This window comes from Oreochromis niloticus, linkage group LG5 (genome assembly GCF_001858045.2).
Source record: "Oreochromis niloticus isolate F11D_XX linkage group LG5, O_niloticus_UMD_NMBU, whole genome shotgun sequence".
Taxonomy (NCBI): Eukaryota; Metazoa; Chordata; class Actinopteri; order Cichliformes; family Cichlidae; genus Oreochromis; species Oreochromis niloticus.
This window is the reverse complement of record NC_031970.2, coordinates 11579462-11604743: the sequence shown is the minus strand read 5'-3', so window position 1 is coordinate 11604743 and position 25282 is coordinate 11579462. Positions and strand designations below refer to the sequence as shown.

Below are 25282 nucleotides of genomic sequence, written 5' to 3'. Positions count from 1 at the left end.
GTTACTACTGCTGGTGCCCGGCTTTGCAGAGCCTGACCGACGCCTTGACTGATCTCACCCGAAAGGGGGCAGAATAAAACCGTCAGTCTGCAGTTTTATTCTGCAGACCAGTCCATTGGCCAGGGCGCAGATGGTTGTGGCTGATTTCCTGTCCTGCTCGCACGCAGGGGGGGAAGTAGGCTAGGCCAGATAGCTCGCCGGCCTAAGTTGGGCGATGGGGGTTGTGGCGGGATGTTGTTTGTGACTCAGCTGCAGGGGAGAGGGTGGAGCAGTGGGTTCCGGGTGTGGTGTCAGGGGAGGCTGATGCACACAGCTGTTTTCCATCGCATGGCCATGCCTTCCCTACTTCAGTAGGATGCCGAAACCTGGGGAAGGTGTGCTGCACGGAGCGAGGTGGCTGAAAAGCCGCATGAGCAGGAAGCAAATTGTAAATGAAGTCAGTCACGTGTCTGTAACATTGTGTGCTTTGGGTCCTTTCTACCACACATATTAAGAGCAATCACCAGAGAAATTCTGATAATTCCAAAGGGTCACAAGTCTTTTCCTTTTAGCTCTATCAGAGATGATCAGGAGAGATCAGGGGGCAAAATGGGTAGAGATTTGGCATATAGCACTGCTCTGGTGCTGTTGGTAAAGAGAATGGAAACAGATGGAAATGCAGTATTTGCATTCACGCAGCTTCCACTTTAGGCTGTGCTCTGCCCCAGGCTATGTCATTTGCATTGAAAAATCATTCCTCTTTCTCTCCTTAAGCTATATGACTCACTAGGGCTTATAGGCAGAGATAAGTTGTGACGGGGGTGCGCAAAGATATTCCTGGATCGATTGCTACCCTGCTCAAATTACTCATACTTGACATGAATGCACACAGTCAGGGAGGCAATCTGTGTATCACTATTGTTCTGACTCTGCTCTTTTCCCACACAAGTAATTTTAATGACAAGAGATCAGTTCATTGCGAGAAATGTGATGAGAAATAGCTCTTTTTTTGTTTTCATGTGGGTGGAGATCCTTTTTGTCCTTCAGATTGAGATGAATGATGCCACATCATAGACAATGCATCAGAGTAATACTTTGCAGAACTTGACACCACTGTAAAACCAAACGGTATTATCAGTAGCTGTAATACAACATGTTGGCAGGGCGTATCTGCTTCCACCTATGTGGCAGGCGTTTATTGTGCAACAGGGAATAAATGGCACAAATGAGAACTGAAGCTATATTTATATATATATGTATAATTTGAAAATATTTACAATGCCTTTTGTGTGTATATGTAGAGACATAACCAGTTTAATGTAAAAGAGGAGAGAATTTAAAATGGTGTTTGTGATGTTTCCATCATGCGATGCTTCCACCACAAACACTCAGTTAATCTTACCTTTTCATAGTCCATAGATTGCAGATGGTACAAACGCCTTCCTGCTAGCTTTGATCGCTGTATGCGCTCTGCATGCTCCTGCAGTGAAAGATAACAGTTTGCAAGATTGTTGAATGCCAACAGTGTATTTCAAGCTTGCAAGGCTACCTCCCCAACAGTTCCCGTGGACAACATTCTTCTGGCACGTCTCATTTGTCTACCAGTTGCCCATCACTCTGAGTAGCTGCTGCTGCTGGTACTGGCATTGCAAGTGTTGCTGAGGTGTTTAGCTGAGAGACAATTTAATTAGTGTAGATGAGATTCTCCTACATGCTGGATCCTGTCATATTATCAGTCATGTGGGGGAGAAAAATGCCTCACTGGCAGCATCAACACAAGCATTGTGATAGCTGTATCAACACGATTTCCCCCTGTGGTGCTAGAGTCTGATTTTAATAGCTGGTTCAGGGCATGTTTTCATTCATAAAGCCAGTAGTAATTATAGTCAGCCTCAGGCGTGACAGACAACGATATGACAGTGCTCAGGGACAAGTTAAGTGACTCAAGTAGCACACTTTGGGCTTTGCAAAAGTTCTTGTGAATAATTGAATCAGCAAAGTATAGCCCAGTTACAACTGAGGGTATCACTGTTTTTTGGTTTTTTTTAATGGCATAACATTGCTGTCACAAGATTTAAACAATAATTCTATAATATGTAGCTATTTTCAGTATTGGTAGGAAGTTGTTCATGACCAAAGAGTCTCTAAATACCATTGAAAAAACCCCAACAACTCAAAAATACCCCAAAAAAGAAAGCAATGAGACAGGTTAAAGAGGCTGAGCAGTCCTCTTAATTTATTATTGGCTTCTGATCTGATTTCACAACTGCATATCAAAACACATAGTGGCACAATGTCCACGTACAGTTTAGTGTTCATATATGTGACAGAAGTCTTTGAAATTTTCCTTTTTCTGGTGGCTTGGTAAAAATTATGCTGACTTTTACTTTTGATGTTTCAAAAAGCTTGATTAAACGAAACACAAATGAGAAAACAAGCAGAAATTATGTTAGACTTTTCTTTGGTCGTTGGACGGTGCCAGAATGCAGGAAAAAAACTGTCATCACTTCCTACCAAATTTCTTTGAAATCAGTTTTTGTCTTGGAGAAACCTCTCTTAAATATCAAATAAGCACAAAGACAAAAGGGACAACAAAACATCCTGTTTGTTAGAGGTAAAGCTGCACAGCTGGCCAAATTGGGAAAAGAATTCTGTTCCTGTTTTCCGAAAGAAGTTACTTCAGAAACGTCACATGAATTTGACAGTATCAAGATGTGTTCTGTCACACTTTAGGGAGTGTGCATTTGTACGCTTGAACAGCAAAGAACTATTTTCGACCACCCCCCACCCACCCACCCACCCACCTCCAACCACTCTGCCTCCCCTTCCTCCCATTGAAATTAACTTATTATGAGGCACACAGAACTCGGTGTTAGTTTAACTGTGCTAATGTTTGGGTACCTTCCAGTGCCTCAGAAGCAGAAGCAGATGAGCCCAGTGCTTCAGTTCCTTGTGTAGGACAGGAGCTCCAGGGTTTTCCTGTGGCACCATCAGCTGTGGAGTCCCCGGTCGATTCAGGAGACCACAGCAAAGAAACCGTCAAGCAAGGCTCGAGGGGCATCCCTGAAGGTACAAAGCTAAATTATATTGACAGTGAACCGATGCACCTTATATTGTAGATGAAGGGTTCAATTTCAGACCAAAAAAGATTAAACCTAAGCTTGCCTTGGGACTCAAACTCATTCCACCTATGTATTACAGTGTTCACATTGCGGATAGATCTGATAGAAAAACCAATACAGCCTCCAGAATTGGGTAAACAGTACTGTGGACCACACCATAATGACACTGGCAATATGAATTGTAAACAGTATTTTGTTAGTATCACGCATTCCATCTCTTGACCTTGATCAAAGGTGGCAAGAACACCGTATTACAAATCTGCGGTCATCTCATGGCTCATTGATTTCTACATTGAAAGGCCAGACACACATAAAGATGCCTTCATGTGTATAAACACATATGTACCCCTTTCAAACATATACTGGCTCACACACACACACACACACACATATTCTGTGCCATGATTTGATTTCTACACAGACATGACATGAATCCAATTAATTTAGGACGAGGATCAATAGAGTACCATTTCCATGAGGGAAAATTGCTTTCGGATTTCGACTCAGTCAGCAGTGCTGCTGTTTGAAGGTGGCTCAGACACGAGAGATGTAAAGGAGCCCTGCAGTACTGCATGACGTTTTTTATGTCCCACCCCTCTGATGCATTTTCACACAGGGGCCTCCGCTTTAGTCTGAATGCGTACAATGCAGTTAAATTGATCAAATAATGGAAGTATATTAAACCTTTCTTCCTGATATCTAAAATTAAAATACAGAAAATGGTAGATGCAAGCTGACTTAAAGCAAGAAAAATGACTACAGTTGTGCTGATGCTAATGAGAAATTTATTACTATTTCACGCTTGCCACATTTTCAGATAAAGTCTTCAGTTGTCGGACTTTGTATTTTCCATGTGGATTAACCTGCGCTTGAACTGAAGTTGTGTATTATTTAGACAAATTCTAATTTAGTTTGACAAAACATATTGCGTGCGATTCATCATGAATAATTACGTTTTTCCTCTTTCTTAAAGCAACAATATATTTTGTGATCATAGATATTATATGGATTAGAGTGTGCCTTTAGATGCAGTAAGGACTAAGAATGAGTTTATTCAAATGTCATTTTGTTGCTGTGGAGAAAACTTAAATATAAAGTAAGAAAACACAGTGAAGAACTTCTGGTATACCACATTTAAAGTAAAAAGCCATGTTCCCAAGAGGCCCAGTCACTTTGCCGATATGCTGAGAGTCAGGCTGATAGCCCAACTCCAGTTGTTTTCGTCTCTGTTGTGAATCCTCTTTGAATGCACAGGCATCGGAAACCAAGCGAGGTATAACGAACATTTGTGGAACTAATCCTTTTTTGTTGGGGGAAAAAAAGAGAGAAAGAAAAGAATACTTTATCTTCTGGCTTGTATTGCAAGGTTATTTTAAATTTTAGACTCAATAATCCATGATAGAATTCACATCTTCAGTCAGATTAATTGAAAACAGTGATTGTTGCTGTTCAGGGTTTAGGGGAAAGTGTTGCAGACAAATCACAGTTTAAGACCAAATCAATAAAGCTCACTGAGCTAAATTAGGCTGAAACACTCTCAAAGCAGTTAATGACAAATCCTGCCAAGCGTGGAGAGAGAATGGGTCAATAGCTCAAACAAGCCTGATACAATCATCTTATGTCATGTAGGCAAAGCCGTTGTGGCAACAATACACAAGATACACATGATACTTGGCAGATCTTCCTATGAATGATGATGTTTAAATGCTGTTAATGCCATAAATATGGAAATATTCAAAAGCTAAGTGACACCCAGAGTCTAAACGATAGAGCATAAACATTCAGTTAGTGTAAAGCTGTGTTTGATTGTATTTGTTGTTTTTTGAGAGATATAAAAGAGTGATGTAACAAAAGCAGGTGCAGCTATTGTACTGAAAGTCAGAACAACAGTGTTTATTTCAATTCTGCTGTTTTACTCTGCCAACTCTGCGTGACTGAAGCCGAACCACCGACGGCAGAGGCTTCGGAGGTGATCTATGATGATGTTCCAAGCGAAGAACCCCTCTCTCCTGATGAAGGTTAGGAGCTGTAGACACCTATTCACTTTTTTTGCTTGCTTTCTCATAGATCTCATTATGCAGCTTCTGATGTGTAATAGTTTTTGTGTTTAGCAGATATGATCTATGAAGACGTTCAGAGAGACACTGGTGCTTTGGAGGCAGGCAACGGATGGAGCTCCAGTGAGTTTGAAAGCTACGATGAGCATTCTGATAATGAGGCCAAACTACCAACAAAGAGCAAGGTAGAGCCTGTGTGAATGCATCAGTTTCCTTCTCTACACAAGTTGTCATTTCTCTAGATTGTAAATGGCATCATGACTGACCGGGTTGTTTTGGTTGGTTTCCAGCAGATAGGAAAAAAAAAATCAATGTGAATATTTCATCTGGTGCTTCTGCTGTGCAGTTGTCTTTATTAATGTATAGAACTGTAAGGAAACTATAAATAACATAAAAAATGTATACCAGGCTGTCTAGCTTTATACTTTCATTGTGGGATGAAAGTAAACACAAGGCATTTCTTTTTGAAAAGCCTCAGATCTCTTTGCCTCTTTTCTGCCAAGGATGCTGTTAATCAGTGTTCGGCTTCAGAGTGTCCTTCCACATGATGGCACTGTGTTCACATTCACAATGTGCTGCATTTCTTTTCATGCTTCACCAGCCTTCAACACGCATACACCGTTGCAGGCATAAGAGAAAATTTCAATCACTCTAATAAAAGTATTTTGCTCAGTTGAATCTTTATCAATGTATGGATTTATACCTACCTTTACATATTTTTACATATTGAAGGTGTTGATATAACTCCATGGAAATCCAAGAGAAACTCAAGTTAAATTAATGCTTTGAGAAGCGAGGGAGACCATAGGTAACAAAATGCTGCTTGTGAAGGGAGAGAAAAATGAGTTCAGGTAATTACACGAGGGTGTGGTGTGAAAATCCCTCCACAGGTCTCTTTGCAAACTTGTCCCAGGCCACTGAACAAAAGGAACGATTCAACGTCACTGGTTTGACAATTAATGGACCATTAGAGCCCAGTAACCCTTTTTGGCAAGTACAGCCTTGATCAAAAATATACTTTTTTCAATTAGCTTCGTCCAATTAATTTTATACCAAGTATACCTAAAGTTCTCATCTTACCGAAGAAACCTGGGAGACCTGCAAGAGTTTCCTTATTTAATATGTTCACTAAACCGCCTGACCCCTGCCATCCTTCTCTAAATCAAAGGCCATCAGTCTGATACTGCATAACCCCTCTGACCAATGCAGTGCTTCGAGCTTTCACTCTGCGCTTGTGATTAATTCCCAGTGTTTCGTTGCTTGTTTTGCCTTGATCTCTTTGCCTCCATTTCCCTTTTCTGTTTCCTTTTTCCTGCTTTCATCCCTCTTTTGCCTTTTGTGGCTAAACACAACCCGCACCTATGCCCTGCCCTTGTCCGAAACCTGTAGCTCTCTCCTGAAGTGCGTCGGCTGAGGGAACGGTGTGCCAGGACCAAACGAGAACTGGCCATGAGGCTGTCTGGAAAGCACAACTATGACATCAAGGTATATCTCCAGCAGCAAGTGAACACAGCAATATCTCACCGTGTCTTTAGAGAGCTAAAAATCACTCTGCTAGATGTTTGCCAATAGGATTGACCCTGAGCTGAAATATGCTGTCTTGTATGCTCAGCTGATATAAAGGCTTAACTGGCTTGCCATACCATCCTTCCCAACTTTCCTGTGGACTCTGACTTTAATTTAAGATTCCTGGTCGGTCTATTGGTCTCTCTCTCTGACTCTCTCTTTTCCTGCCTGGTTTAATATTAAGATATATTTGTGGAACTCATTAATTATTAACTAATATTCAGCATATTTGCTTCCATAAACACTAGCGCAACTTGCCCCCAATTAATGACCTACTTTCCCGAAGTAGCATTGTTTAAAAATACTAGCACTCTGGGTATATTCTGGGTCTGTGGTGTCTTGTTGCAGGGCTATTCTGATACTAAAGGTGGAGTTTGTGGTCAGCTGAATTCTCCCACCATGAGCTACGCAGCTCTGTTGCTCTCATGTGGAACTCTCTTACCATAATCTTCCCATGATACGCTCATAGACTCACTGATTAGAGCCTGTTCAGCGACCCACAGGGAGTTGCAGATGGTGAGATTCATGATGAGTCTACTGAGCGCCACTTCTCTCCATCTCTCTCCAGAGGTGCACAGTAGGTTACCAAGTTGCCACAGCATGGCACCTTCCTCATGCACTAACACTCCTTTGTTGTCTCTGTCTGCTCTTTCTAACTAGGTTCAGCAGCTCATGAAGGCGGCAAGAAGCGGAACGAAGGATGGGCTTGAAAGGACCAAAATAGCCGTCATGCGAAAAGTTTCCTTCCTGCAGAGAAAAGATCAATTGGGTAATGCAGGAAAGTCTAAAACTTTGTAAATCTTGGTCAACTGGCTTTTGGGGATAGAAGTTATACTATGTTTAGGAAGTTATGAAGTTTGGGTTTTGTAACTCTTTACAGTTGACACTTTGAATTATAGGCAGTTGCTTGTATATAAAGCTAGCCAAGCCAAAGAAGTGTTTCAGGGAGAGAGAGTCGAAAGTCTTACTTTTTCTTTATACAAATCCCTTCAGGGAGAAATGAAAGCACTGTGAAAAACAGATCTCACTGATTATAACTATAATAAATAACACAGACACGCTTCCTCAGTTTTCCGACAGACAGTGTGGTCGAGTGATTCTTTTTTTTTTCTTTTTTTGATGCTAGAGAAAGCAGAAGAATGAAGCACCTCATGTGTTCTCATATATGTTGCGTTATGAGGACCTTCACTTAATGGATTAGCATCCATTAATGGAGAACTGAGCAGCCCCATAAACCACAGGCACTAAACCCACACCTCCAACAAATCTTAAAGCCATCACAAAGAAGTAAAGAGGCCAGTGTTGCTATTTTTAGGTATTGATCGAAGGAAATCAACACAGCATTGTATTTCTTTTCCACCAGTCCTCTGTCATCGTTCCAAAGTCTTTAATTGGAATTTTGGAAGCTTCTGGTATTTATGTCTTTATGGTTAGTGGTGAAGTAGGGATTTTTGAAACTGTTGAATGTCTTTGTGCCAATGCAGAGATGAGAATGTTTTGGGCTGTGTCTTTGCAGTCACACTCCTTTGTGCCTCCTTTACTCCTACAGAAATACAGTATTGTTTGATTTTTATTTTATTTTTTTCGTTTTTCTAAAGGCCTCTCTGCCTCACCCGCTTTCACTCTCTCACTTCTTTCTCCATTGCGCTCCCTTTTCAGAGAGTACAGAAGTCTCTTCATATTTTAGAGGTAATAAACTTAGTGTGTCGCCGTTTTTCTCCAACTGCAGTGAGATGTGAGGGCTGTATTTTTGTTATTCTCGCTCTCCCTGCCTCAATCTCTGTCACATACGCACTCTTTAACCATTCTGTGTCATTCTCTTTTTTTCCCCATTTCTCAACATCTACAGAAGAGGAGGATGATGCAGGATATCTGGATGTGGCTGTGTCAGAAGTGAAGCATCCTCCCCCACAGCTGAGCCCGATGCCAGAGGGGCTGACCAGCCACCAGGTACATCAGAGGGCTTTTTGTCGCAAGCTTGTGCATGTTCTAAACGTAACATCTTTATGGTTATTGTGTTTCCAGTTGAGGCTGTTAATAGTATTTATTGTTTCCGCAGTATTTGCCTCACACTCTATACTTTTCATCCTCTTTCGAAAAGCGTTGCATTTTGTATCTGGTACAACAGTTGCTTTCATGTCAAACAAATCCAATGATTCATGCAGTCTGCTGCAAACCTTGTTCAAACAAACCTTCCTGTCTTTCAGTGTTTTCCTCCTGTGACAAACATATTATCATAGTTCAATCCATCAGACTGTGCCATGCTTAACTGAAAGCATACACATACTTCTGCCCAATCATATCTTCTTTGCGCTAGATCTCCTGACTGGTCTGTTGTCTGCGCAGGTTGTCAGGCGCCATATCCTTGGCTCCATCATTCAGAGTGAGCGCAGCTACCTGGAATCTCTCAGGAGAATCTTGCAGGTAAGCTGTTTAGTCCAGTTGTCCTCTTCTGCCACATGCAATATCATCAAAATTTAACTGTTATGAATTACACTGAAAAGAGAAGCGGCGGTATCAATCAAATTATCGAGGTGTCTCGGTGTAAATAATCCTGATAAAACACCCATCCTCGTTTTTGTGATGCTGCCGCGGGAGAGAGGCACAGTTGTGGTTGCATAGAAGGGGTGCAGCTTCGCGTCCTTAATCTCCCTTTTTGGAGGGGAAAAAGATGCTTGTTATCTCCTAATCGGTGAAAAATAAGAGGCGCACCTACTGAAATGGAATAAACAGTGATCAGTGGCTTCACAGCAAAATCCTTCATTGTAAAGATAGAATGGGCTACCTTTGTTCTTGAGTGACATGATTGCTTATTATACATAGGTTGGATTAGCTCATTTGAAATTTCTCTTTTCTTAGTCAGAGTCCTGATAAATATAAATATAGTATCTTCAAACATATGAAAATAAGAATCTATACCTACCACAATTAGATACAGAATTGTAAATCCATTATTAGAACTACATTTTTTATTATAACATAGAAAAACTACTTTGCAGTTATACTGAGCTGCCTTGCAAATTTTTTATGTTAATTATCAGTTTGCTGTGGTGGATATGCACAGACAAGACTTGCAAAACAACTAGATGGGCTCTTGGAGAGCAAATCCTTTTCCAGTGCCAATGCCAATGCCCTATCTCCAGTATTAGCATTGAGTTATAATGCTCATTTCCAGCTCCATATTTCCTCTCTTGGACTCTCTTTGACATCATACAGATCCAAAAGTAGAAGAAAAATGTTGGTAATCAGCCATTTAGAGCTTGGCACAAGTTTTTGGTTCATAACAATTACTTGCATATACACTGAGCTCATTATTTTAAACTTTGTCAGCTGTAATAAGAGTTGCACCCAGCATGTAACAAGTGTATATATGACAGGAAATACAGAAAAGTATAATGGACTGCACTTTAAAAATTTAATGGACTCTTTCCCAAATTTAATGGGTTCTTCCTTCAGATCTGTCAACTCAATACACTCCGTTTCCATCTTCAGTCTGACAGTGCCTCAACTCTAGCAGACATACAGCTGTGGTCAGAAGTTTACATACGCTCGTCATAGGCAATAATGTCATGGTAATTTCGGGCGTTTAATGATTTCTTTGAACTGTTCTTTTTTTCAGAGTGGAATTTTTATATAGCATACATCTTTAATGACTTGGGTGCACAAGTTTGAATTTATTTTGGATTTTCTATAATCTATACAGGGTCAAAAGTCTGGGCTCAAATATATACGTGTACTCGCTTAAATCTTTGGATTAATAGTGCTGAAGGTTCCATGTCTTTTACTTGACAAGGCCAAGGTCTGTTAACCTCTTAATTTAAGGGACACAGCAAAGACCTTAGAAGGAGAATTATAGATTTACACAAGTTGGGAAGTCTTCTCAGGCCATTTCTAAACAGCCGCAGATTCCAAGATCATCAGTTCAAACAACTGTACAGCTGACATCACTGTGAATACAGGCATATTTTATATACCAGGTATACCAGGAAAAAATGACCAACATGGTTACTGCATTTGATTTTATTTTCTGTTGAATAACACTTTTATCTTTAACTTACAGCTTACACATTATATCTATACTTCAGCAAGTACAGGTTCAAGGAAGTTACCCGTCATCCACAGAGCATTAAGTCATTTCTGTATGCTGTATAGGCCAATATACCCATCAGTGCTGACTGAAGAATTAAGCCTCTTTTCGCCATGTTGTTTTTTTAATCTATAACTGCTGGGAGCTCTTTTTTTGTCATTATTATTCTGGTTTTTGTGATTACAGGTCACATTGAGTTCTGAACATGTTTGTTAGTGGCAAATGCTATTTTACAATCCTTGAATTACTGGGCTTCCAGGCAGAATAACTGAATTTTCTTTCTCTCCCTGATTCACAAGAAATTCGTCCGTTACCCTGAAGTTTATGTCTGTTTATGCTTCTGACAAGAGAAATGCTTAAGAGAGTGGATTGCTGGTCCCTCTTAAGAACCTAACCTTCCACCCACATACTGTATGTTGATATACAGAAAAATGAAAACACAATTTTCTGTCACAATCTCCCCAGGAGTACCACCGACCACTGATGGAAGCTGATCCACGCATCCTGAGCCCACGGAAAATCCGGCCTATATTTTACCGAATCAGGGAGATCACCCAGTGCCACTCCATGTTTCAGATTGCACTGGCATCACGTGTGGCCGAGTGGGACAGTACTGAGAAAATAGGAGACTTATTTGTTGCATCGGTTAGTGTGCGTGCATGTGCATGTTTATGGTGTGTGCGTGGGGCAAATAGAAATGAAACTGGAGGATAATTTGCTGTCTTATACACGTGTGTGTGTGTTTACGTGCATTCTTTGTTTGTTTCTAAAATGCAATCAAAGTCTTGCGTTCTGTCTAGAGGCACTCATATTGTTTTTACCATTTCTGGCTAACATTATAACACCGGCTTTGCTACCAGGGTTATAATGAGCTACAGGTTTTAGATTGAGCAAACAAGGATAGTTTACGCCAAACATGGAATCAATTACAGTTGTGATGAATATCTCCGATGCATCCACTGCTCTCTGGGATGTGTGTTTACAACTTTTGGCGCTAGAATAGTAGTGTTCAGGAAGAGCTTTCCTATGTGAGTCTCAGCCATGTGCTCACCCATAAGGTTGGCTCATTATTTGCCTATCAGAGGGGCTGATTTGACTCCCTGCACTGCTGGCCATTATAGTGCTATTCCATTGATATCATAATGCCTACCACCAAATGAGGACACATTGGAAACAAGAGTACTGGGACTGCGTACTCCTCACTGAGCAGCCTCTTTTTCATGTGGTAATGTACCTGTACCTGCAGGGCTTGTTGTAATATCTGAAAGGCAGTATCCTGAGGGGCAGTGTGAGCAAAGAGGGTTAAATCCTTCATGCAATTTGCCAATTCCCCACTACACCTCATACTGCCACTATCAGCTGTCTGGTGTGGGTTTAATTGAGGATGGAGAATAAATGACACAAAACGGACACACCCCCTTCCCCCACAGACGCACACACATGCACGCACACACACTCGCTCACTCTGCCGGCTCATTCCTCTTTGCCCAACTTCTCAAATGGCTCGTGAAGGGTGTTTTTCAGTAACTGGAATGGTAAACAAACCATTTTAAAACACTATACTTAAACATCCATTTCCTGGCCTCTCTTTACATTAAAATTAAAGGTTGCAGGTCGTCCTGCAAAAAGGATGGTTAGTCATTTGAGATATTAGAGGAAATTACACGACAGTGGATTCTGCTATAAAAACAAAAACACGGTAGAGCACCGGAGCCTCTGCTTGTCTAGCTGTTGGCTCAGATTCAGAAAATGATGCTTTCTGTTTGTGCTTTCTGTTCCTACAGTTTTCCAAGTCCATGGTGCTGGATGTATACAGCGACTATGTAAACAACTTCACTAATGCCATGGCGCTCATTAAAAAGGCGTGCATGTCCAAACCAGCTTTTCTGGAATTCCTAAAGGTGAGCTTGAACCAGAGTATAGTGTGCATATTTGTCTTATTTACAGATTAATATGAATCATTTGTGATTTAGCTCCTATTTTTTTTCCTTTTAGTGTTTAGCAAATGCTGAATCTAGCAAATCCCCAAATCTCATTGAGCCATATAATTAAATCATACATTTTTGCTTTTTCAAACATACAAATAGTTAAGTTTATAAAAATGTGGTTATTTACACAAAATTGGGATTCAGCTCATTGATTGTATTAAATTATGGTCTGATTTAGTGTGTATGTGTGTGTGCGATTTAAAGGCGTGCTTCGCTGTTTACTTAATGTTTCAGACATTAATTAGAAATCATGGGCTCATGGATAGGAAATAAAGTACCACAGTGTATGGAGGATGCCATGAAATGATTTAACAATTCCCTCTGCTCCCAGCATTTACGCATGAGTATGACCCAGATCATTGAGCTGTAATGCTGATTTACAGAACCATATCACCCGGCTGACAGGCTTGCATGTTACTCCAGATAAAATGTGTCCTGTTCTTTCTCTTGAAAGGTTCCTCTTTCTCTCCCACTGCATGTTGCACCTCTTACTGCCAATGGGATGACAAACAAAATTACAAATTACATGGACATAAAGAAGAAAAAACACTGAACTCATGACAGGTTTTAATGGGTTCTTTTTCAAATATTGCAGCAGCAGTGACATTATCATGTTATTTCACTGTGACGGCAAAGTGATAGCTATAGTTGTAGATGTGCAACTTAGTGAGTTCAGCACACATCATATGATATAGTGATTTACATATAGCGTTGAATACTGAAACCATGAATAAGAAAATCAGACAATACATAAAATCTCAGAAACGCTATGACTGTAAGTAGTCCTCATTGATTCAGATTTGGACTAATGGTACTTTTAGACATTTTGTACTTATGTGCATTAAAGTGTAGCTTAATCCAGATCACAAGTTCCGTTAGTAGAGCAAATGTGAAGTGAGCTTGTTCTTGGATGGCAAGACTTGTTATTAACCCTGCTGGAGATGTCACTGGCCTAATGTAGTTCATGTTAGATGTGGAGGGAAGTGCACACTTGATAGGTCTAATCCAGTCTTGCCCTATTCCCCTTTTTTCACATTAGAAATTGATGTCAAGCCCCCCCCCCCCCCCCCCCAAAAAAAAATTAACATGGGGGACTGTTCAATCATTTACGTCATGTCGGTAAATGCTGTGGCATCTTGCTGTTTGATGTTTAGGTTGCCTGGCAACAAACACAGTTTTATGCAGCAAAATGGTTATATTTCTGGTAACATTGTCAGGTGCTTGCTTTAAAATAAAATGATTGATTGATTGATCATGCATGTGCTGTTCAAAAACCTCTCTGCTGTGTGCTTTTTGCCTCTTCCTCACCTGCTTCGTGGCACAGCAACAGATACTTTGCAGACAGTGGTTTGAATGACAAATGACAAAATGGGGCTTTGTTGCATCATCCTACACTGTGGCTGTCACAAAGTACAATTTGTTTTCTAGATGTCATCACAGAAAGAGATGTTTTCTCCTTGGATACCACTTTGAACTCTTTTTTTTTTGGCTTTGGATCTCATTTTAAGAACCTTGATGGGATAATCAGAAGTTAAAATGGGTGGAGGAATCCCAAGATTTGGCACAGCAGTGAAGTGGTTAAATGACTAAATTAGAAATAAGCCACAAAACAATTTGTACTTTGAGCTCCAGTTAATTTGTTTTCTTTGGCACAGTCTTTGATTATTGGCTGTGTTCAGCAGACCTGTGCAGACTGGTGCTATGAGGTTTACTGCTTTTTGTGTTTTAAACCTCTGCCCGGTAAAAAGCCAGTGTAAAGGTGAAATTCAACTGCAAATAACACCAGTGAGCATTACCTACTTAAAATTCATTGAAATTGATAACTGTTAACAAAGCCCTTTTAGAAGCAAGTCTTGCCACTCAACAGCCATTTTGAAACAAGCGTTGTATAAAATTTGCTCTCATTTAAAAAAACTGCATAGAATGATCAATAAAGAAATCCTTAAAAAGTCTGCTGACTGTGTCTCCAAATAGGACTTAAAAAAGCGTTTTCTTTTTGCATTTCGACCACCATATTGGAATCCCCCACTGATTCTGATTTAGCACCGTTTTAGTGCCACGTATGTCTCTTGTAATATCTCTTCAGTTAACTGTGACCTAACCTGACAGTAACCATGGACATTGCACCAGTCCAGTCTACTTACTGTCCAGGAACAAAACAAAATTAACAGAATCCAGTTTGTTGTAAATGACATTTCATAATAAATGAAATAATGGGATAATGCCATTGACAGAGAATTAGGGATATTATGCTTAAACTTTAAGCATAAACTTGATCTTTTTCCATCTGTGAGAATAGCCTTCTCACACATTAACATTTTTCCTCTTATCTGGAAAATACAGCAACTGTGCCTTTAGCTAGCAGACTGATTCGGAGTCAAACTGCACAGAAACAGTTTGTGTTTGGTGATATTTGATGAGCATTTTTAAAGGCTGCATGGGGAACTGTTGCAACTTTAATGCCATCTGCATGCAAGCGCACGTGACAGACATGGGAAGAAAAACGAGGATGTGTTGAGAGTACAGGCAGCACCATGGGGTAACATTACTTTCTGATTTGTTGATTGAGTATCTCTTTGGCATCAGCTGGAAGCATCACCAAGCTGCAGCTCATAAAAAATTAACCCGATTAATATTATGTATTAAACTGCCTATCAGATTTAATTACTCATTAATTGCAGGTGCTTTAACACCAAGTTCCTGATCATTTTGGCCCACTTTTATCTCTGGTGGGAGCTGATGTTGATGTTACATGGTTAAAACCGTTAACCTCCCCGGTCTTTCTAGCTCCCTTAATGGAGATACCCTTTAGTTCATCATATATTAAGAAACAACTCCAGGGTTTATCTGGACACTTCTTATTAGTGTGGAACGAGTCTTACTCTGCCTCACTTGGTGTTTCCCACGACCTCTCTATTAAGTGAAGTATTCAGATCATGTCCTGAATGAGGAGTCAGGTGAACGTCTACTGCATTCAGATTATCTGAGACAGTATTATGGTTTTATAGGCCATCTGTGTTAGACAGATTTGACTGTACATGACTGCCCTCCAAAAGGGAAATAGAGACGTTCTTTTTAAAACTGCTCTCACCTTCAACTGCCTGACACCACTCAAACATTTTAGTGCACCAAGCAGGCTTGCCTTGGCCAGGTGTGGTGAAAAAGATTTTAATCTGATCGTTTGAAATTCTTTACGGATTCCACTCAGCGGTCACCTTTGGTTTACAAAGTTACCTTAAAAAAGTTGCGTCCGTCAGTGTGTGAACATTAGATCAGGCAGATAAAATCTTAGAGATCACTGCCTTGTACTTGCAGTTGTGTTTGAATAGGAGGGTGGTTGCAGACTACTGCCAACTTGTCTTTGTCAAAGGACTGTGTGTAACTTGTCTTCTGTGTTAGTATTTTCTTTATACAAGGTACACTATTGAGCCACAACTGATGGACAAGAAACAAGTTCAAATCTTTTGCCATCATTACGAAGCACTGGTCTTTGATAATACTGCATGATCAAAAACTAATGGAATTATGACATATAAGGAATAAAAAACCAGTAGCACAGTAGGTGTTGTTTTCTATGAAATACTGTGCTTTAATTCTTGCTCATGCGTTTTCATGATAGTCAGTATGGGATCATAAAGGAGATATGTGAGAAAATATGACGAGCTAATAGTGGACGTAGTAGTCAGCTTTTTTCATGAATTTCTTCTTTCATTTGAGGGTGGAATGCTACTCCCGTGCCACTCGCTGGAAGTGACACGGGAGTAGCATTCCTATATTATTCGTATAATATTCAAATTACATTAAATTATGGACTTTTTAAAGTGAACATAGACTAAATACTATCGTTTCATTTGTTAACTGGTTTAAATCACTGTTAAAGGAAATCAGTCAGTTTTCCTGTCCCATGATTCTACTAACAGGGACCACTAGCACATAATTACATCTAATCTAGGGTGCATTACACACAACATAAAATGTCATACACCAATGACTCCCACCAGCATTAATGCTCCACCAAAACCATACTCCATGGGCTCAAAGGGATGTTTGGCCAAATCCAATTCCTCCTCAGCACAGACATGTCTGTTGTCTATAACTGACAACCTATCCTATTTCAAATAGCAGTCCAAACTAAAGTCAATAATGATCAGCAAAACAGTTTGTTTTAGTTCCTAAGCATAAAAAATGAGATGCAAGATGCCTTCTGGTCTTTTTCAATCTTTCTTTTTTACAGTTTGGTTTATCCAAACTGTTCCACCATACAGTCTGTTAAATAGGTCCTGGCGGTGTCATCATGCCATAGACTTAACACTGCACCAAGCGATATCTTTTCCTGACCTGCACCCACAGAAATACATTAGACATAACGCACTCAAAGAAACTCCCCTTTTATACACTCATATGACTAATACACCCTGATTTTCATACCTTATTCACCCACTCACACACCCACACGTGGTCTAAAGAGAATTCTGACTAGCTCCTTTTAAAGCAGGAATAACATAGTTTCCTCTTAATGGCCTTTTTTGAAAGAGTTTTTCTCTAACTGCACAATTCTGTTTTCTTTTTTCCTTTTGGTTTCAGAAAAAGCAGGCATCAAGTGTTGATCGGATCACTCTGTACGGCCTGATGGTTAAGCCCATTCAGCGATTCCCTCAGTTCATACTGCTCCTGCAGGTATAAAGTGTTGTTTTTAGAGCCTAGTAATTTTATTTCTTTTCTTTTAATCAATCTCTTTATGTCTTACTTGCTTTCAATATAAGAAACTTTGGTCACATTAAAGACTGAGCATATAGACTAAAGATGCAACGCTGCAATGCAATTGATTATGGATTTTAAGTCCAAAGTACATTTCCTCGCATACTTTCAAAGCAGGCGAAGTAGCTAGCCACATCAGTTTTTCATATTACTGTCTTTATGTCCTAGCTTCCATTTTCCATTTTGAGCAAAGATTTGGATTTGAGCTTGACTTGCTGGATCTGCAGTAGCTCATTTCATCCCTCAGTAGGCATTGATTATCCATGAATTCCAAAGATAAGTTATGAATGTGAATCAGGCATTTTCTTCCAGCCTAAACTCAGTACTCTAAAGAAGAAGTGTATGTATTAAATCATACATTACAGGGAAGTAGACCTGAAGGCGCAGAGGTGCAGCTAAGATGCATATCAAGAAAACATTTATATTTTCACTGGGTCATAGATGCAGATGGAAGGCACAGAACATGCATGTTAACAGACATTTGGGGGGGTTTGAATCGGTTTTGTTGATTTTGTGCTTTATAGAGTTAACATAACCACAGGAAAATTAGTGTGATATACATTTTTACCCAAAGTGAGCATTTGATCCTGATTGGGATATTTCAAGTTGGGGACAACACTCCTAATCAGTCCACATTAATTCACTGTATTTCAGGATAAAGGTAAAAACACTGAATGGTTTATAATTCTAACAAGTTATACCTTTACTTAAAACTTTTTTGTGACCTTTTTTTAGGACATGCTTAAGAATACGCCCAAAGGACATGTGGATCGCCTGCCCCTGCAGCTTGCTCTCACAGAGCTAGAGGTGCTGGCTGAGAAGCTGAATGAACAGAAACGAGTAGCCGACCAGATTGCAGAGACTCAACAGCTAGCCCGCAGCGTTAGTGATCGCTTGCTCAGTAAGGTGACTGGATACGCATGCACTCCCGCATAAACATATCTGCATTTGCACACACGTACATATGCCCCAATCAAATCAGCTGTGAACCAGTCCACTGAGCTCTGTAACTCCACATGTTGTTATCACTGTGAGCCAAACACCTAAAATTAAACTAGTATAAAGCAATCACTTATATCACTTTCCCAAACATTAATCTAGGGAGGCATTTTTATTTAGAGAAATTACCTCATAGAAACGATGCCCATTATCATCCCCAAACAGTACCAAATGCGGTGGCAGAGGCGTTGCTTCTCCATTACCACTCTGAAATTACAGTCCTGCCGCTGCGAATCTGAACAAATGCTGCTCTGAATAAGAAGAATTAGGGGGTAAATGAGACATTTAATTGGAAACTGTAAGAGAGCTATCTCTTTCACCCTGTCGCTCTCCCTCTTCCTTTCTCTCTCTCTCTTTCCTCTTTACCTCCTCTCTATTCCCCTCTTGCACTCCATTGCTTACTCTCTTGCTTACCTTCTCACTCAGCTTATATACTCTTCTTCTCTTTCTCTAGTGTGACTGCTTTTTTCTCTGTCTTCTTCACTTTTTCACCCTCCCTTTTTTACTTCTCTCTATCAGCCCCTGCTTTCCAGGACTCTGAGATGAGCTGATTCGGCCAATCTCCTCCACTCGCACAGAATTCCATTTGCTGCGGTGACACTGCAGAATTCCAATAGGAAACACTCGCCTCTATTGCCCCCATAACTATCCAATGAAATATTCATTCTTTGTCTCAAAGTATCTAAGTCACCAGAACAGGACAGATAACCATGCGAGAGAGTTTTCATACACCCACATACACAAATGCACTCCCACTCACATGAGCGCACGTGCACGGTGCACTGCCGTGTGTGTCTATTGATGCTTGAAGACTTTAAGAATGTATTCTCATAACAGCCCACATCTCGAAGGAGCTGTATGGTTTTGTGCCCATCAAATAGCAGTCCGAGTCAGACTAATGAGTCATTCTGTGAGCTATCTGAGCCAAAATCAGCTACTTCTTGTAGATAGGACATTCTCTTTTCTGAAATGTGGTCAGCTGCGTTATTGCACTGCAGGTTGTAGAATGAACGCAGCAGAGAGTTTCATTATTTGCTAAAATTCGTGCCTTTTAGCGAGTACAAACATCAATGTATCAGGATGTGAGCTTCATCTTTGAACTTAACCCGGTGCTTGCACTACAGTGGTATTATTTTAATTGTGATGAGTCTGGCTTATTTTGGTGCAGTGTGCATAAAATAAAAGTATTGATTTAGGCAGTCATAAAAGAAGCTGGACCAAAGTGATAAAAGGCTTTCCTTTGCCATTTCCCTTAGCCAAACATATGGATGACTGAAAAGGAAAGCATGTGCCAACATAGTGTAGCATAAATTCCATCTGTTATTGGATTCTTTAACTGTCTCTGTGTGGGTGTTCGTGTTAAAGGGGTGCACGCAACAGCTAATGCATTTGTATCCCTGTGTAGCTGCCCTGTTGTGGTGGAAAGGATTGTATGTCCAAGTGTTCATAAGCTAAGCCAGCTTGGACTCTGTGTTAGTGGGATGGTGGAGAGCATAGTATAGGCAACAGGACAAGGAATAATTGTAAGCATATTTCTGAAGCATTGGGGGAAAAAAATCATGCAAACCTTTCTTGCCCTTGAATTAAACTGAAGCTTGGCTTTATGATCCTCTCTCATTACTTAAGAATTGTATGAAAAGCAGAGGTAGGCAGAAGGGCATGCGCGGGTTACTTTAACTAAGTCTGTAGAATAAATGTGCTTTAGATGTATTTGCGTATACATTCAGGACACACACATTAAACGACCTTGAGAAGGATGAGTGTGTTGCTAATCCCTGATGAGACATCTGTTCCTCCAAGCCTGACTTGTGCGTCCTCCAGGCACTGAACTCCAGAGGACTGGCCCTTTGTGATACTGTCTTCTGTGCCTCTGATCTGATTGCTGTGTCCCTTTTAGCAACTGAACTCGGAGCAGGGGTCACTCGTCCTTTGTGAGACGCTTATTGAGACTGTGTATGGTGAGCGGGGACAAGTCCTGAAGTCGAAGGAGAGAAAGGTCTTCCTCTTTGATGATGTACTCATCTGTGCCAACATAAATGTCAAGTAAGTCCCTCTTGTAGAGCAAATTGAGCTAAATGCCCTTGCATCCTAGAACACTTTGCTAATGCGTTCCTAATGTGTAGTTCTAGCATGAAGTTGTGTGCAAGTTGTGAAAAGACAGTGTGGTACGCTGCACAGTTAGAAGAAATTGCTATTAGGTGGCAAAGGCTCTAATGTTGTGCCCTAGGTTTCACAAGGATATTTTGGCAAACTGCATAGTAAAGAGAAATAGCTGCTAGGGGTTTTGAGCACTATCTGGAATTGCAGCAGCTTTATCAGCTTTAAACAAATGGTAGAATACCTAACTACAGCTTCAGGACTTCTAGATTACTGACATAAAACATTTTTTGGTTTCTGTCCAATTTATCTTATGTGACAGCACCATTGATCACATCTCTCACTCTCTCTTCCTGCATTTCTCTCACTCTTCCCTTGTCTCTTTCTGTCTGTCCCTCTCTTTCTTGAGAGAAGTAAACAGGAAAGGGATTTTGTATATTTTGCAAAGCCCCTGTCAAAGATGTCGCTTAAAGCCTTCTTGTTCAGCCTTCAAAGCAATTATCACTCTTCGTCTCATTCAACTCGAGTGTCCCGAAGTTGACTTTGTCTGCCCTCCAGGAACTTGACAAACCGATCACAATGTTGATTGTCTGCGTGATTACAGGAATACATGAATAGCAATGAACTCCTCCTCACAGCCAGGGGTACAATTTTGGTGGGGAACATGGGTGATCATAAAAATTCTAATTCCCACTACCAACCACCTTTGTAACATTTCGCAGAGCATCTCGTTCCATCGAGTGTTTGGTGTAGTGCTTTTAGCGGGAGCATTTGGCTAGAGCGAGGTTCTCTCTTGAGTTGTTTTCCTTTTAATTACATCCCTCCTTTTTTTCCTCTCTCTGTCTCTAACAGAGGGCCTCCAGATATCAGCAGCCTAGTCCCTGTTGGCCCCAAGTACACAATTAAGTGGAGCGCCCCCCTTCAACAGGTGCAAGTAGTAGAAGTTGGGCAGGAGGGCTCTCAAAGCAAAGACACCTTGTTCCAGCAGAGTGGGGCTAAGAGGCCAAGTGGTACCTTCACGTCAGGTAAAAACAAGAATGCGAACACGTCAAACTGTCTTTTCTCATTTATTTTGTTAATCTCATCACTGGGACTGACTGTTAGCCCCAGCCCTTGCTTCTGACTCAGCAAGCCTAATCTGTTTCTGTTCTGAAGTATCGCATGGAGGGGAGGAGATGCGTCCGCGCTGCTTGTCACTCTGATTGAGGATGTGTTTGTGAGGAGGATAGTGATGATGGTCACTTGTTCTCATCTGCCTGGGGTGTTTTATCTTGGAGAGCGATGTGGGGCTAGTGAGCCCCCTGCTGCATCATCCTCACAGTCTCATTTCACTCTCTGATAGACCACAAACACATCTAGAGTGGAGTCATCAATCTGCAGAGATTATTCCCTCCCTTTCCAGGCCCAATTAGAGAGCCAGTAGCTGTAGATAGGAATCTGTGGTTGAAACACTAGTTCTCCCACCACCCCTCACAAAACTCTGGTGTATACAGAGCTTGACGAGATCCCTGATAAATGTGCCATGGGAAAAGGGAGATACAAAGCCTTATCAGGATGTAATGCTACACACTTTTTAAAGTTGCAGCTCCATGACTTAAATATTAATGGCGCCTTCTTCAGAGCTCTCCGTGTCACGCTCGGCGAGCTGCTAGTGTTTTGAGAGTTGGTTTAGATTCTCAGAGGATTTAGTTTTTGCAGTTGTTCAGGTAGTCTATAGTTGTATACTCACTACTTTGCTGCAAGGTTTTGGGATCGTTTAGGGTTAGCTCTCACCCACCTGTCTGTCTTCCTTTTACTTGTGTATAACTCTGCAAATGTTATGCCCCTCAGAGGTGCTGGATACTGATTCTAACATTCTCTGTTCTCTTTTTTTGCCATTTCGACACAGTGTGGTAACCTTAATCATGTCTATCCAGAAACCTCTCTGAACATCTGTGGGGCTGTTTCCCAAATTTTCATTCTGACTGGCAGTCCCATCTATTTATAGTCCCCTGTGATGTCATTCAGTAGGGTGTCTAGTCTAAATCCTTCTCTCCCTCAGCATGGCTCAAAATGGAGTCATTTTTCATCTTCTGCGGGCCCCAGTACCCTTCTTTATTGAAGAAAGCTGGCCTTTAGGGAAATGCAGGCCAGTCTTTTTTACTCTACCCAATGAATCTGCCTGTGTCTCTATCGTGTTGTCTCTCTACTTGTTTTTACTAATACACAGAAGACCCGACAATGTTTATGGGTTGTTTTTTTATTTCCTGAAAAGCCAATTGTGCAATTTGTTTACTCTCATGCTGTCTTACCTCGTTTTGCCCTTTTTATTGCTGCTTCCCTTTTGACCCACTCTCAGAAAAGCTATTTTTTGTCAGAAGTGTAACAGCGGGCTTTGGCTGAGAGTCAGACAAGGATTTTGGTGCAGGTGTGAATCTGCATTGTCTCTAAAGCTACCAGCTAGCATTACCGGTACAGCAGCTGAGTGCCAGGATGGACCCCTCTGGGCTCAAGCCTTCCACACCAGTGAGTTATATGCCTGGCGGCTCGTGTGGATAGCCGTGTCTGAGTGTATAAACCATATCGTGCCTCACCAACTGGATTACGCTGGATTACAACTCAGCACATTCACCTCTCTGGCCATAGCCAACAGCAAGCCCGCGAGGACTCGACAAACCTGCACAGGGTTCCCGGCAGTCTCCTCGGGGAGAAAAGAAAAACGTTGTTTTTGCGGCTCGCAGCCCACCCCTTTGTATTCAGATGTCTCACCTATTGATTTCCTTCCACAGATGACAGATGTCACTGTCTCTCTGTGTCAAAGATCCCATTAAACCCCAAAAGCTACAATGGAGCTTTTTAGATGAACAATACCAGGCTGCCTCTCTCTGTCTCTCTCCCTTCCCTATTTGGGCTATACCCTAATTTCACGTATGCACGTGAATACACAGAAAGCTGCAGGTCCCATTGGAGATGCATGCCTCACCAAGCCTGCCTACCAGCTCTGCTCTTCTGCTACTTTATTGTGTGGTAGTGATGACAGTGCAGGACAGCTCTGGAGCAAAAGCTACCTGCAGAATTTAATTAGGTGGTTCTCATAGAGCCTGCTGCTTGGGAGATGTGGGCCAGGGGAGCTAGGACTGAGGATGGCAGACAGGAGGAGACGCAACTATTGATTCCTGGCAGTAGGAGAGAGAGACTTTGAAGGAAGCGGACCTCAAATCGATGCTGAATTTTGCGTCTAATGAGACACCTGCATTCCTTTTGGCCAGTAAAAGGGCATCATGGCTCCAAATAACAGTTTCTCCATCTAATTTTTTTTTTTTACTCATAAATTCACTCTCTGTAGTTCAACAAATAATGAAGATCGATCCATCTGCACATCGAACCTCTTTTATTAGTGCCACTGGAGTTTCAACAAAAGCAACTTTTCTTTCGGCGCTTCCATGAGTTCTAAGGAACAACGTCACCATGTTCTTTACATTTTTTGAACACTGAGTACATTTATAATATAAACTGAAGTGGCATTGAATCAATTTATTTTCTATCAATCAACTAACAATTTAAATATCAACAATTTATCAAATAATTTGTCAAGGATTACTGTAAACTGTCCACTTGTTACAGTTTCTCAAACCTGAAAAGTCTCTTCATTATTATCCACATTTATTTTTGTAACAGTAATATATGTAATATATTCCCTGATTACTAGCAGTTGTTGAACAACGTCTGCACTCTTTCTTTAAATAATAGTAGAGGTGGTCATTTCATAAACTCTCCAACTTTGTGTGTTGTCTCTTAGGTAGAGCAATCCTAGGCCCTCCACGCCTTTACCAGGAGCTACAAGAGCTACAACATGACCTTTCTGTTGTGGAAGAGGTCACTCTGCTTGTGGGTACATTGGAAGGGACATATCAGGTACTTGTCTCTTTATGCGACTTTTGCTGTTCCTGGAGTGTCTCACAGGGAAGTGTGTATCCCAGAACATTTGTAGTACAGCAAAATTAGCTGAAAGACAAGGCATTGGACATTGGCTTTGTCAGTCCAGCTGACTCTACGGGCCAAACCACAAAAGTCACAGCGTGTCGTTTGTCATATGGCTACAAAGGATAAATCTCTCAGGGTTTGTTTAGAGAACTTAATTGTCAACTATAAAAAAAGAAGAAAAAAAATTGCACTGACCTTGAGGCATGCTGTTCTCCTCTCAAAAACCGCTTTCAGCATCACAAATTATTCATAAACGCGTTATCTCAAGGCATCGAATGGAAATGGTTGAAGTATGGAATGTGTTCTGTAAACTGACAATACCTTCTAAGCCTTGAGAACACACTGAAGATTCACAGAGGTAGCAAAGACAACAATGAAGTATGCTCAGTTAAATTAAATCTCTGAACTCAGTGTAAACTCAGTGATCACATTTGGATAGTGAAAAGACCGTTTGGGGAGTCTGTTTCTGTTCCTGTAAAAGATATCGCAAAAGGCTTCAAGATGTTTTAAGTATGAACAAAGAGATGTATAATATGCTTCTCGGATCACTGGTTTCTAAGAGCCAAGTTTCAAATCCGTCTAATTATCAATAGTAGCACAATTGTGAGAATGAGATGTACCTCTCATATATTAAAGGAGTGTCAGATTTGTTATGTTGCAAAAGAA

At 40.9% G+C, this 25282-nt stretch overlaps 1 protein-coding gene across 4 annotated transcripts in view; it reads left to right on the top strand.

Moving 5' to 3' along the window:
• The window catches only part of arhgef10la (Rho guanine nucleotide exchange factor (GEF) 10-like a), a 112618-nt gene that overhangs the window by 22156 nt on the left and 65180 nt on the right, over positions 1 to 25282 (top strand). For 2 of the 4 annotated variants that reach the window (XM_005469643.4, XM_019359106.2), the window contains 14 exons: positions 2888 to 3048; positions 5042 to 5119; positions 5213 to 5343; positions 6548 to 6643; positions 7385 to 7493; positions 8574 to 8674; positions 9071 to 9148; positions 11277 to 11456; positions 12596 to 12712; positions 17384 to 17476; positions 18293 to 18463; positions 20454 to 20599; positions 21506 to 21678; positions 24432 to 24547. In XM_005469643.4, the coding sequence (XP_005469700.1) occupies positions 2888 to 3048; positions 5042 to 5119; positions 5213 to 5343; positions 6548 to 6643; positions 7385 to 7493; positions 8574 to 8674; positions 9071 to 9148; positions 11277 to 11456; positions 12596 to 12712; positions 17384 to 17476; positions 18293 to 18463; positions 20454 to 20599; positions 21506 to 21678; positions 24432 to 24547 (1750 nt within the window). The remainder of the gene's footprint in view (positions 1 to 2887; positions 3049 to 5041; positions 5120 to 5212; positions 5344 to 6547; positions 6644 to 7384; positions 7494 to 8573; positions 8675 to 9070; positions 9149 to 11276; positions 11457 to 12595; positions 12713 to 17383; positions 17477 to 18292; positions 18464 to 20453; positions 20600 to 21505; positions 21679 to 24431; positions 24548 to 25282) is intronic. The other 2 variants (XM_013272861.3, XM_005469644.4) reach the window with 2 other exon arrangements.